This window comes from Primulina tabacum, chromosome 18, assembly GCF_025594145.1.
Source record: "Primulina tabacum isolate GXHZ01 chromosome 18, ASM2559414v2, whole genome shotgun sequence".
Classification (NCBI taxonomy): domain Eukaryota; kingdom Viridiplantae; phylum Streptophyta; class Magnoliopsida; order Lamiales; family Gesneriaceae; genus Primulina; species Primulina tabacum.
The window spans coordinates 22482064-22494802 of record NC_134567.1 but is presented as its reverse complement, the minus strand read 5'-3'; the positions used below and the strand labels follow the sequence as shown (position 1 = coordinate 22494802).

The following is a 12739-nucleotide window of genomic DNA, read 5'->3' as shown; positions in this document are numbered from 1 at the left end:
GTTTGCTGTGTTATGCTACTCATGAAGAAACGTTTGGCCTTTCCATTTGGACGCCATTAGTTTGGAAAGCTGCATTTCAATTTTGATATCAATTACAGTTTTGGCTTTGATGGATAAATAAATTTGTGTCCGCACGAATTTACCAAGGATAAATTAATTTTCAATTCATTTTCAACGTCACAACTTCAGTTTTTCACAATTTCATAGGTTTGATCACATGGCATGATGAGTAAATTCATGTATGGTGTACGTCAAATGCTCCTCATTGGTAATCCACTTTCTGCCTTGCCTTTTAGGGAATTACTGCTGTCTGTTCGCTTTGACGACCCAGGTTGGGAATGGTCTGGATGCTTCACACCTGAGCAGTTAGGCGAGACTCAAGTTAAAGTACGCAACTATATGACAACTGCTGCGAGGATGATACGTGTGGTAGTTCGGCGTGCTGACGTTTCTGTTGGGGAAGAAACAATTGTTGGGAGCTTGAGTGGAAACTCTGACACAAACTTGATTCTTTTGTCGGATGATGGTTCAGGCTTTATGCCATATAGAATTGATAACATCTCGAGGGAGGTTAGTGATTTTTTTTTTTGGTTTTTGCGTTTGTTGGCGGTCTCTCCATATATAATTTTATTTTTGACTTTAATTGCTGAACTTAGGCTTACCATCCTAAAGGCTTGGAAAAATCTATTATTTTCTCTCCCTGGTATTTAATGTACTAAATAATAATGCTCTTGACATTTATTTATTAAGCATGGTTGTTTTATAAGTGGAAGTTGATAACTCTTTGATACCTTCAGAGGTTGCGGGTATACCAGCCCAAATGTGAATCTTTTGAGACAGTGATTCACCCTTACACATCTTCCCCTTTTGCTTGGGATGAACCTTGCTATCCACATATTCTCAATGTTGAGGTATGATTATTTTGACTGTATTAGCTAATCACTTTTAGGGGTAAATTTCTTATTGAGGTTTTGTCAGGTTCCTGGTGAACGTATTTTAGGATCATTTGCCATTGATGAGCCATCTCCAGATTCACATGTGTACCTGCCTACGACTTTAGAGGTACTATTTTTATGTGCTCTAACAATTTGCATTACCTTGTGTAAAGAAAAAGCCAATTTTAACAGAGGATAAATATTATCGTTCACACTAAATTGACATTTATGTAAATACTGCACACGTAAACAAATAACTATTATGTTTACATTTCTATTAGCTTTATTTAAACTTATCGGCAAAATGATGAATGGTTGATGTTAAGAATGCACTCAAAAGCTACTTGATCCAAATGCTTTTGGACTTAATTTTAATTTGTGAAGAAAGATCGCCATTTTGAAAGTGACAAAAAACTCTAGGAGATTACATGTTGTGTTCTGCACATATGGATTATCTATCATCCATTCGATTGAGTATAAGATATTAACATGATATCGGCAAAGCTTTATCATGGATTTCCAGGAATTTTTGCTTGAGTGTGAGATGTTAACTAAACTATGTTGCTGTTGCCGGATGGATATTTTTTGCTATCGGTCAATTTGGTGTTGTAATAAAAGAATGGATTCTATGGTCATTGAAAGAAGATTTCGGTTGGGATTAAACTAGCAAGAAAACTAGATCAAGTAATAGTAAATTATAGTAAATCCATGTTGTACCTACAAGGATTATTATGTAATTACTAGGATATAAATTGTTTAATTTAATCTATACTAAATCAATTAAGTGAACTTATCAAATTATTAATCTAATTAAAATATAATAAATTAAATTCGAATACACTTTGCAACTAAATCGATTGAAGGCAAGATTAAATTAGGGTAGAATCAAATTTCAAGAAATGACCAAGACATGCGACGGTACCAAACTTTCAGTTATTGCCACATATTAGATTCAAGCAAGCATGAATGATTCAAAGTCACGACAAAATTCTTTCTCTTATAATCAATTTCTATAACTAACAATCATTGACGTGAATAGAGCAATAAGGCAAATGAGAATGAGACAATCTTATTCCTTAACAAATGAAAAATATACGATGCAAATTTATAGAGAATTATCATACCAAACCTGCGTAAGTAAATTGTTCTATTCAAAAGACTACAAATAGAGATAACTATTCATGTGAGATAAATAAATAATATAATCAGTATTCAACAGTTTGTTAGGACAATATTAAGATTCGGACATCTACTTGGATAGGGAAGCATGTAGAATTTAAGAACTTCTCGATTTCCACGATTTCCATGCCGAAAGAGCTTTATTATTTATTTCAAGTACTTCAGAAACTTTTGCTGCACCGGGAGCCAGCTTTTTAGTTATATATAATCACTATGCCTCTTTGTTTTGATTTTTTTCAGAAGCCTGAAAGAAATTTGCTTATTACTGTCCACTCCGAAGGAGCAATCAAGGTGTGCAAATTAAATTTGTAAGAAGAATTTTAATTATGCCACAGGATTAGGTTTAACTGTTTATGTTCAATCAGGTTCTCAGCATAATTGATTCAAATTACCACGTTTTGAATGATCTGAAGAATCTACATGTACCTCTGTTGAAAGATAATAGAAAACAAACTCAGAAGGATGGCTCTTCTATTGTGTACAAGGAAAAATTATCTGTGGACATCCCCTTTATTGGAGTCTCTTTGATGAATTCTCATCCTGAGGTATCCTTGTCATAGAATATTACAATAACGAATTTTCCTTTTATTATAATCATTTTGATGTGTGGTGATATTTTTGTTTTGAAGGAGATACTGTTTGCATGTGCTAAGAACACAACCGTTAGTTTTGTACAGAGTTTGGATCAACAACAGTTTTCCTTGCAAATTGCATCATTGCAAATAGATAACCAGTTACATTCCACACCATACCCAGTCATCCTGTCTTTTAACCATGGAAACAGGATTAATATCGTTAACCATTTGAAGTCTAAAGGCAATAGCACAAATCTCATTGGTGGAAAAATAGGCCAAACCGTGTCTACAAACTTGAATGAACCAGTGTTCTTGTTAACTGTTGCCAAGTGGAGAAACAGTGATACATCATTGGTTTCATTTGAATCTATAAGTCTCAGGTTTGTAACATATTTCTTTAGAGTTCCTAAAATTCATTTTGCCAGCGCACTTCTTGATGAATTACCCTATTCTCGCAGGATTTCCAATTTTTATCTTCAGATTGAACTAGAAATCGGATTGAGGTTGTTTGAATTTTTCAAGACCGTCTCTTCAAGGTTGCAAAGCAGAGTTTTCCAACCCGTGGATTCCTTTCTGCATCAACTGATTCCTGACTCGGTCTTAACTGGGGATACCTCTGGAAGTACTCAGTTTTCTTTAAGATTGCATGAGAAACACCCCACTTTAACTAGCTCTAGTCTGCTTAACAAAAAACACACAAGCTATGTGCTACCTCACATGGTCCCGATTGGAGCTCCTTGGCAGAAAATTCACCTTTCTGACCAAAAGCAGAAGAAAATATATGTAGAACACTTTGATATGGCACCGATTAAGTTGACGTTGAGGTTAGCAACTAGCTGGGTCCTGAAATTTCTTGTGAATCTCATAATAATTTTCCTGACATGAACCATTTGCTTCTTGTTGCAGTTTTTCCAGCAGTCCACGGATACTTAGAAATGGTGTTCTTATGTCTGGAGACTCTTTTATTCATGTACGTATGCGGTCTCAAGGAAAACGGAGTAGAGTCTCTCCATGATGTGAATTATTGAACCTGTTGCCCTAAGTTTTTATCTAAACGGGCTGGGTGAAGAGGAAAGAAGATATTGGTGGTTCAGGAACAAGGGGAGAGGGCGTAGCCCCCCACTCTCTTTTTCCCAGCCTCGGAGAGTTGCTGAAATTTTTTTTCGTAAAAAAAAATCATTAGAGTCATGATACATTTAGGTGTAATGAGAAGTCAGACATAAGAATATTAGTATTTATATGAAACTTCTCCAAGTAGCCAAAAAATGTGAATCCTTTCTTTTCTTCCTTTTGTCCTTTCTTTGGGGATCTGCTTACTCTTGTATCCTCAATTGTTGTAGAGAGGGCTTATGGCTCTTGCTGATGTGGAGGGTGCAAAAATTCATTTCAAACAGTTAATCCTTTCCCACCAGATAGCTAGCTGGGAATCCATTCAAGAAATCCTTGTTAGTCACTACACCCGACAATTTCTACATGAGATGTATAAGGTAACCTTTCTGTTGATTTTTCTCACTTTATTATGTACAAATTTTTAGATTCAAAATTATATGTAAATTCAGTTTCTCAATATTTTGGCCCAGATTATTAATTCTTCAATTGAGTTTGCTACACTTCACTTATGCTATAATTTCTCATGTGTCATGAACTGGTGATATGTAAGATTATGAAATAAATGAAAAGACTGAAGGTTTAATCCATTTTTCTTTGTTTATTCTTCTCTGCGGCACAGATACCTAACTCTCCAAATTTCCTTTTCATGTGTCATTTAAGAATTTAAGATTAAGGTTTGATGGTTCTACTATTACCAGCTGTTACAGCTGATCCATATCGCATCTTTGGTCGCAATATTCATTTTATTTTCAATCTTTGGAAAATTTATGCTTTCTATGTTACAAACTCTCAAGTTCACTTTATTTTTTTGTTAATGATGATTTTCATGTTGAAAAATGCAATTTCCAGAAAATATTTATGCCCGTGTGATGTCTTCTATCAGGACGATCAAATTATGACCGATTGGTTGATATTCATATGATGACAACCTAACTAATTGTTTATTGTCACATTCTAAAAATCTTTTTGTCCATGCTATTGCCATGCTTTACTCCTAAATGTGATAAAAGTTTATGTTATTTAATCTTACAAAGTGCGCCTTTACAAATGTTTACCGCGCTTATCTTAACTAATAACCTACAACTTATGGTAAGGTGGAGTCTTCAATGCAGTTTATAGGTCTTTGCTGAACCCTCTTCTTTTTTCCTTCTGAGATTCAGGGTTTATTAGGCCCTCAATGCAGTTCTAGAAAGGTCAAGTTTATAATTTCATTTGGAAAATAACTATGCAGGTGTTTGGTTCTGCGGGCGTCATAGGAAATCCTTTGGGATTTGCACGGAGTTTAGGCCTTGGGATCAAAGATTTCTTCTCCCTTCCTATCTGGAGTGTTTTCCAGGTATACCGCCCTTGATTAATTCCCTTTGATTTTTCAGAAAAAAATTATTTAAATAATTTTATTTCCAGAGCCCTGCTGGACTTATTACCGGTATGGCCCAAGGTACTACTAGTCTTGTCAGCAACACTGTCTATGCTATAAGTGATGCTACCACTCAGTTCAGCAAAGCCGCTCATAAGGTAGTTGGTTTTCTATCAACATTACTACAAACCTCGGCCATCTTTGCTTGAACTTTAAAGTGGGTCATGACTTCCAGGGCATTGTTGCATTCACATTTGACGACCAACCTGGGACAATGATGGAAAAGCAGCAGAGAGGAGTGTCTTCACAAAATAAAGGAGTGATAAATGAATTCCTTCAGGTATTTGTTATTTTCGGATGATCTTCCTAGATCTATGTCTATATGAGTACCTATACTTGTGTGGATGGCCGCCTGTCTGATTTTTATTTTTACAGTTAAGTGAAACTCTGGGCTTTTACTTTTTTCGGTTTGCAGGGACTTACGGGTGTTCTTCAATCTCCTATAGAAGGTGCTGAAAAACATGGTCTGCCGGGAGTCCTTTCAGGTATAGCTGTGGGTGTTACAGGACTTGTTGCAAGGCCAGCGGCTAGTATCCTTGAGGTCACTGGAAAAACTGCACAGAGCATCAGAAATCGTAGTAGAATCCACCAGATGGGATATCAATGTTTTCGACTCCGTTTACCGAGGCCTCTAAGTCGTGAACTTCCCTTAAAGCCATACTCTTGGGAAGATGCTGTTGGAACACATGTACTACTCTCGCAAAGGGAAGACGAGACATTAGTCATGTGCAAATCACTTAAACAATGTGGCAAGTATGCATTGATCACTGAAAAGCTTATCTTAGTATTCAGCTGCTCCAGTTTAATAGACTTGGGTAAGCCCGAATTTGAAGGGGTTCCCGCTGATCCAAGTTGGGTCATGCAATCGGACATCAGATTGGATAGCGTAATTCTGGTTGATAATGACAGAGAGGTGGTACACATTGTTGGAAGTGATTCAGATGCTTCATTTACAAAAAACCAAAACCAACAGCAGAAAAGGAGAAATGGAGGAGCAAAGGGAAAATTGTTCCACAATTTTCACACACCGCTCCCTCTTTTCCAAACAAACTTGGAATTTATGAGTCCAGAAGATGCCGATGAGTTCTTGAAAGTGCTCATGTCTATAATTGAGCGAGGAAAAGAACGAGGCTGGAGTTCTGTACATATTTTGCATCAGAGCAACATTAAGTAGTTTTAGGAAACGAAGGAAGAAAAAAATCAAAATATTCCACATGATGTGTTAATAGAGTCTGATTTGGTGACGGTGCTTTGTTTCCTCTAGCACTCCATACATAAATAAAGTTTTTGCCTTGTAATATCTACATAAATCACTTTACTGATGACAAATATAGTGAATACCTCAATTTATATTACTCACGAATTATTGCACGTAAAAAATAATTTAATATTATGATTTTGTTAATACATAATGTTATGTACTTATTTCGCAGTTTTCAACTTTTTACTAACACCCACCGCCTCATCAAAAATCGTGAAATTTAAATTATTATTATTTTATATTAATAATAATTTGTTTTTATATATTCAGTACGTAAAATAATTTAATTTTATGAGTGTCATTTAATTAAAATTAAAAATTTATTATAAACCTAAAATAAAACGATATAACATATCATAATAAATAACACTTGCATAAAAATATTAGAAAATAAATTAAACTTAAGAGAAGATGTAAAATACTTTGGTGGATATGAATTGTAAGGATAATTTGATGGATATGGATTATGTGGATAACTTGGTTGGTATGAAAAATATGGATATTTTGGTGGAATTTTCGAATTTTGGGAAGAAGTATTTTCTTCCGGATTTTTTGGATAACTCACGAAATTTCTAAAAAACCCTCGATAATTTTCATCCATTTCGGAACAAAGTAGGATTTAAGATCAATTTCCGCACCACCTTATCAAAAAACGATTCCAAATTTGAGTTTGCTTTTATTTTTTTTAATTATAGTTTTTATCATTTTCTAATTTAGCTAAAAAAAGTGATTAAAACCGTAAGATATCAATGATTCATGGGACAAGATGTTTGGTTTGCGGTCGACAGGCCTATGACAAAGAACTTGCATTCTGGGAGGGAAACAACAAATCCAGCCGAGCAAAGGAGATTCAACACATAAAAAAAGAAGGCAGATATGATGGGGTACACGTGCGGAAGTTTAAATCACCTCTACTTCTTATCTCAAAGTCGAAACCAATAGAGCATAATATGCCAGTTCAACGCAAAGACGAAACCAATAAAGACCAGATAAGAAGCATTAAAAGCCATAAAAAGTCTTTTAATTTTCAAGAATACATGACTCCCATCTTCTTTGCAAAGTCATCGTCATCGTCGTCCAAGTATTCCCCGTCAGCATCTCCATTCTCACCATCATACATGTCAAAGCTCTCCCCACCCACTTCCTCATAATCAGATTCCCCATCTTGACCCACACCATTAATATCATCTTCAGCTTCTATCCTGCTCGAAACAGGCTGCTGGGTGGAAGAGTTGTCTTCTGTTTTGTCTACTGATACAGGCTTGTAAACATCCTTATTACTCTCAACAGGAGCTTTTGTCTTATTGTCAAATGTAGACGAAACAAAATCTGGAGTCAATGGGATTTTGGCCATGCCATTTCCTTCTTTTTCATTATTTTCTTCAGTGATACCATCAGAGTTGAATGATTTCTTTATACTCAATGTTTCAATAGTTTCACCTCTCTTCCGCTTTAAAATCTCTTCTAGGGGCATAGGCCCATCAAATGAAAGATCGTTGCCAATTTGTTGAACGCTAGCTTGTTGATTTCCATCTAGCATCAGATGTTTTCGTTTACCAAGTGATTGGTGATTGGTCACATGCTGTCCACTAGGTTGAGGATATTTTTGGTTCTTCAACTCTGCGAGACTTTTTGGACCAGTAAAATCAGTAATATCAGCAACCATGTCTCTTCTGAAGTGCGGACCACGGTGGTTCTTCACACCATTATGGAAATCTTCGTCGACCCTCCCCTTTATCCTGTCTTGGACCCTTCCCTGCTGAGAAGAGAAATTTGTCCTTGCCGGAGATAACCTACTGCGATCAGGACCCAATAGAATTGCATCCCTCTCACTCGGAGGAGATGATCCACCAGGAAGCCTAATCCTTCCTCTAAAGTGACTGCTAAGGGAATTCTCATGCAAGGGAACATACTGCTCATCTCTATTGGAACCTGGATATCTTCGCTCTTCCACGTGCCTCTCACGGGCATGTTCATGGCTAATGACAGACCTCAAACCATTTACCTTCTTACGCTTATTTAAACGATGTCTTAAATCTAAATCTTCAACCTGGTTAATGCTATCAGCTCTAGCATATGGCTTCCTATCGAAATAAGAGCCCCCTAACACCCTCTCAGATGAAGCTCTCCGCTGCTCCAAAGCACGCCGACCCTTACGGAGCTCATTTAAGTCATACCCATGAGGATCCTTAAATCTTTCACCATCATTATCAGCAATCTTATTGAAATCAGCACGATCGATGTCATATTCATTCCCCACTTCATGTTCCCCTGGCATTCCATAATGATCTTCACTGGGATAGTATTCAGAATCTCTTCGCTCATCATCTACAAGGACATCAAATCCAGGAGAGGGCTCCCTTGAAACCTCTTCTACATCCTTATTGTTCATGGCCCCAAGTTCACCTGGTAAGTGAGGACGCTCGGACCCACTGAATGGGTTTCCACTGGTGACAGAATACCCCAGTAAATCATTGACTCCTGACGTGTGGGCTATTCTCCTATTCATTGAAAACTCGTTCCTATGGGGAGTAGGTTCTGTTTCAACAGCAGGTTTTGCCTTTTCGGAAATCTTGACGGAATTAACTGTATCTATGTGTGGGACCTTTTTAGCGTGCTCAAACTTTTCATGACCAACTAAAGCCTTCTTAAAAGTTGTGGGTTCAGCAGCAGAGGCTGTTCCTGGCACCACTGAGGTTTTGTTATTCACCGAATTTGGTGTGTGGAGAAAGGGACACCAATGACCTTTTAAACAAAGCCCTTTCTGGAAAAACACACAGGGAACTGTTTGTTTGTTTGAGGCGTTTGGAATGTGTGAAGTTGATGTTGTAACATTCTGTGATTGAGTTGTGGGTTGGCCAGTGGGCGTTGGTGTCTGTGTTGACAGCAATCCATCAAGAGGCTGAACCACCAAACAAAAGATAATTGACTAAAATATGATGTGTAGACGAGCTGACAATACTTTATACTATTAAATAATAAAATAATGTGTCTTAACCAGCATCATGAAACTAAAATTTAACCAAGCTAATTAAACATGCAAGTCAACATGCTATATATCAAGACAAATATGGACTGACCGGATGCCGAAATCCACACTTCGGATTTAAGCAATTACTATGCAACCAGAACCAACAGTCCCTTGGATTTACTCGTGCAATGTCACTATGACGATATTCGCATTCACTTCCCTGAGGACAGACAACAAAATTAGAAAATAAATATCACTGGTCATAGAAATGATGAAACAAGCATCTAGAAACTGAAATTACTGCACCATATTACTAGCCATCACTGATTAATAGAGTATATGTTTGGATACAATGAATTGTAACCTTCAAATGTAATCGAAGAAAAACCAATTCAAATTCGAAAATATATAAACCAGTCTCAAAAAGCTTGAGTACCTTGATACCAAGAGCAGCAATAATAAATTCAAACATTTGGAAAGTAAAGACTTACATCATTACTAAGAACTTCAATAAAACGCTTCAAACATAGCACCAAAAAGACATCACGCACATTCTATATGCAAAGTATCTCAATTGTTTGCCGGCTCAGCAGAAATAATTCTCATCAATGGCAGTAAAATTGAACAAATATCCCATGTGATACACCAATATATAGAATACATTGAATATGCATAAATTGCCCCAAAAAATCATACGACACTAGCTTACATCACCATGTCTAGTAGCATATAATACAAAGCACTCAAAACTCACAAATGTGAACAAGGATTTTCATTAGCGGAACTTGAATATAAATTTCTCCAGGTTCCAGCTCAAAGAACATAATTAGATACAAAAATCGGCCAATGTACGAAAAGAACCCAGAAGGGTAAAAAAATTTAGCAATATATAGTGCAAAACCAAACCTTGAGATACTCTACAAATCAAAATAAATCGCAGAAAGAAATCCAAACCCTAAACTTAAAGGCAGGGAGAATACCAACACGTCTCTATGAGCATATCAAATTTCGCAATACCCTAACAGCAAAACTAATAGTAAGGGAAATAATCAAACCCCAATTCTTAAAGCTTCTAGCTGGAGAAAAAAAAAAGAGCATAATTTTTATTATCTCAAGGCTCAAATTAAATCGAAATTTCCAATCCCACATAAAGATCCGATCCCCACAGAAGCAAGATGCAAGCTAATCAAAAACAAAAAAAAAGGACCTTTTTGCAAGTTAACGGAGAAGCCAGAAAGTAAACGCAATCTGTGTTCCTCTTGACGGCTTCTTCCTCAGCAAGTGAAGGGCCCGCCATCTTCCGACGCTTCAAAAAATCGACAAAATAAACAAATATGTGTGCGGATCTAGGGATTAACAAGGATGGGAGAATTAGAGAGACGAATAAATACAGAGATTCAGAAGAGCTCGCCCAGTCACAGTGTGTGTGTATTTGTGCGTGTGTTATTGATATAATAGGGATAGATAGAGCTTGCTATATAGCCTATAGCTCTTCTCCATTTTTTTTTCCTTTAAAAAATTGATTAATTACATATGAGAACTTGTACTACCAATAATTTTCAATTTACACCCCAAGGCCCTAATATATATCATTATCATTATATATAAATATATATATATACACACACACTATATTATCAAGTGTGACACCGACACCAAAATATTTAATTCCATAATTATCCTTCTTACCCTACTAAAAATATCATCAAGTCACTCCATATTTTACATAGATAATTTCATAATTATCCTTCTTACCTTACTAAAAATCTCATCAAAGCATTCCATATTTTATATAGAAAAAATTTAGAGATAAAACTTTCCTATTAAATCGAACAACTCTTATAAATTGAAAATAATTTCATGTTAATTGTTTAGTATTATTTGAACAAACTAAAAATAATAATAACACATACAACGCGTGTGCATCTTTTACTAGTATATATATGATCTTTTAGTGAATATATAACATATAATACTTTTAGAACATTCTTTTAACTGGGAGATGTACATATAGAGATAACAATTTCGCCCACGAGTTCGGATACATTTATTGGGTACAAGTTCGGGGAAAACTCAAATTGCTCGTAGTGGGAATGAGACTGGATGGGATTGCAGGGATGAAAATTTTTTAATCCCCATGGTCGGGGATCAGGATGTTCCAACATTAGATTGGACCATGGTTGGGGAAGGGGATATAATTTGAGGATGGAAAATTCGCTCTATTGTCATCTTTAACTAACACTCAAATCAATCAAAAAGACTAATTTCGTGAATCGCGTCACGAAATAATATTACAAATAAATAACACTCAAATCAATCCAAAAGATTAACTTCGTGAATCTCATCACGAAATAATGTTAAAATTTCAGGTGAGATCTAGTAAAAACCCTCTAACACTTAAATTAACTATCACCAAAAGAAGGTTCCTAAAAAAACAAAGTACTTGAGAAAATCTCAAAATAGTTCTATGTGAAAATTAAATAGACGTTTAAACCCCTATGTGTCTTAAAAAGAAGCACAAATAATTTCAATTTCAAAATTAAGATGTATGTGCTTTTAAAACTTCCGACAATGTATAATTCATATTTTGTGTGTTTGAATGAAGGGAAATTGTCATTAAAACTGTAAGGACCGTGTATCGTGTTATCGTAAATCCTGTGTGATTATCGATAATTCATGAAATTGATATGTGATTATGTATTTGATGTATATTATGACAAGAAAATTGAGAAAATGAATATTGAATATGAATTGACGTTGTAAGAGCTCGATTAGAGAGGCCGGACGCCAATTTAGTACAAACATAAATAATTGCACAGAACGAGTGGCGCCCGGGCGGTAGAAAATGACCGCCCGAGCGCCAAGGTAGAAATTTTGAGTGTTCGGGCAGAACACTTCGCGCCCGAGCGGTAAGTTTGTGACCGCCCGAGCGCGGAGCAAGTGGTATTTGGACAGAACATGCCGCGCCCGAGCGGTAATTTTTGACCGCCCGAGCGCGGTGCATTTGAAACTCGGGGGCAGAACCTCTCGCGCTCAGGCGCGAGAATTCTACCGCCCGAGCGCCGAAGCGGTGAGTTGATAAGAATAATTCTTTCATTCATTTTCTTCATTTCATTTCAGAGACTTCGAGAGAATACGAGGGAATTTAAATTTCTTTCGTCCAAATCGACTTCAAAACGCTGTCTACACGCGAAACAAATTATATATTTGTGATCGTCGCGTCGAGAGCTTCTGACTGAGGTAATTTTCTTCTAGTTCCAGCAGCTCGAAATATCAAAGTGCTGGAATAGC

The 12739-nt window shown here is 36.3% G+C and overlaps 2 protein-coding genes across 3 annotated transcripts in view; one reads left to right on the top strand and one right to left on the bottom strand.

Annotated features, from left to right (window-relative positions):
• LOC142533035 (intermembrane lipid transfer protein VPS13) overlaps window positions 1–6571 on the top strand; it is an 80255-nt gene extending 73684 nt beyond the window's left edge. Inside the window, exons 36-48 of the mRNA XM_075639625.1 lie at window positions 297–570; window positions 798–911; window positions 979–1062; window positions 2355–2405; window positions 2480–2659; window positions 2744–3069; window positions 3148–3513; window positions 3596–3659; window positions 4030–4176; window positions 5031–5135; window positions 5204–5314; window positions 5392–5496; window positions 5632–6571. Of these exons, the coding sequence (XP_075495740.1) occupies window positions 297–570; window positions 798–911; window positions 979–1062; window positions 2355–2405; window positions 2480–2659; window positions 2744–3069; window positions 3148–3513; window positions 3596–3659; window positions 4030–4176; window positions 5031–5135; window positions 5204–5314; window positions 5392–5496; window positions 5632–6390 (2686 nt within the window). The 3' untranslated portion in view covers window positions 6391–6571. The remainder of the gene's footprint in view (window positions 1–296; window positions 571–797; window positions 912–978; window positions 1063–2354; window positions 2406–2479; window positions 2660–2743; window positions 3070–3147; window positions 3514–3595; window positions 3660–4029; window positions 4177–5030; window positions 5136–5203; window positions 5315–5391; window positions 5497–5631) is intronic.
• Window positions 6572–7307: 736 nt separating this feature from the next.
• On the bottom strand, window positions 7308–10927 carry LOC142532535 (zinc finger CCCH domain-containing protein 17-like). 2 transcript variants are annotated; one of them, XM_075638815.1, is made up of 4 exons: window positions 10840–10927; window positions 10656–10754; window positions 9558–9668; window positions 7308–9379 (listed from the first exon to the last, which is right to left on the bottom strand). In XM_075638815.1, the coding sequence occupies exons 2-4, from the start codon at window positions 10743–10745 to the stop codon at window positions 7505–7507; spliced, it is 2076 nt and encodes a 691-aa protein (XP_075494930.1). In that variant the 5' UTR covers window positions 10746–10754; window positions 10840–10927; the 3' UTR covers window positions 7308–7504. The 2 variants fall into 2 exon arrangements, with proteins under 2 accessions (XP_075494930.1, XP_075494931.1); XM_075638816.1 differs by having other exon boundaries at window positions 7308–9352; window positions 10656–10910.
• Window positions 10928–12739: the final 1812 nt, after the last annotated feature.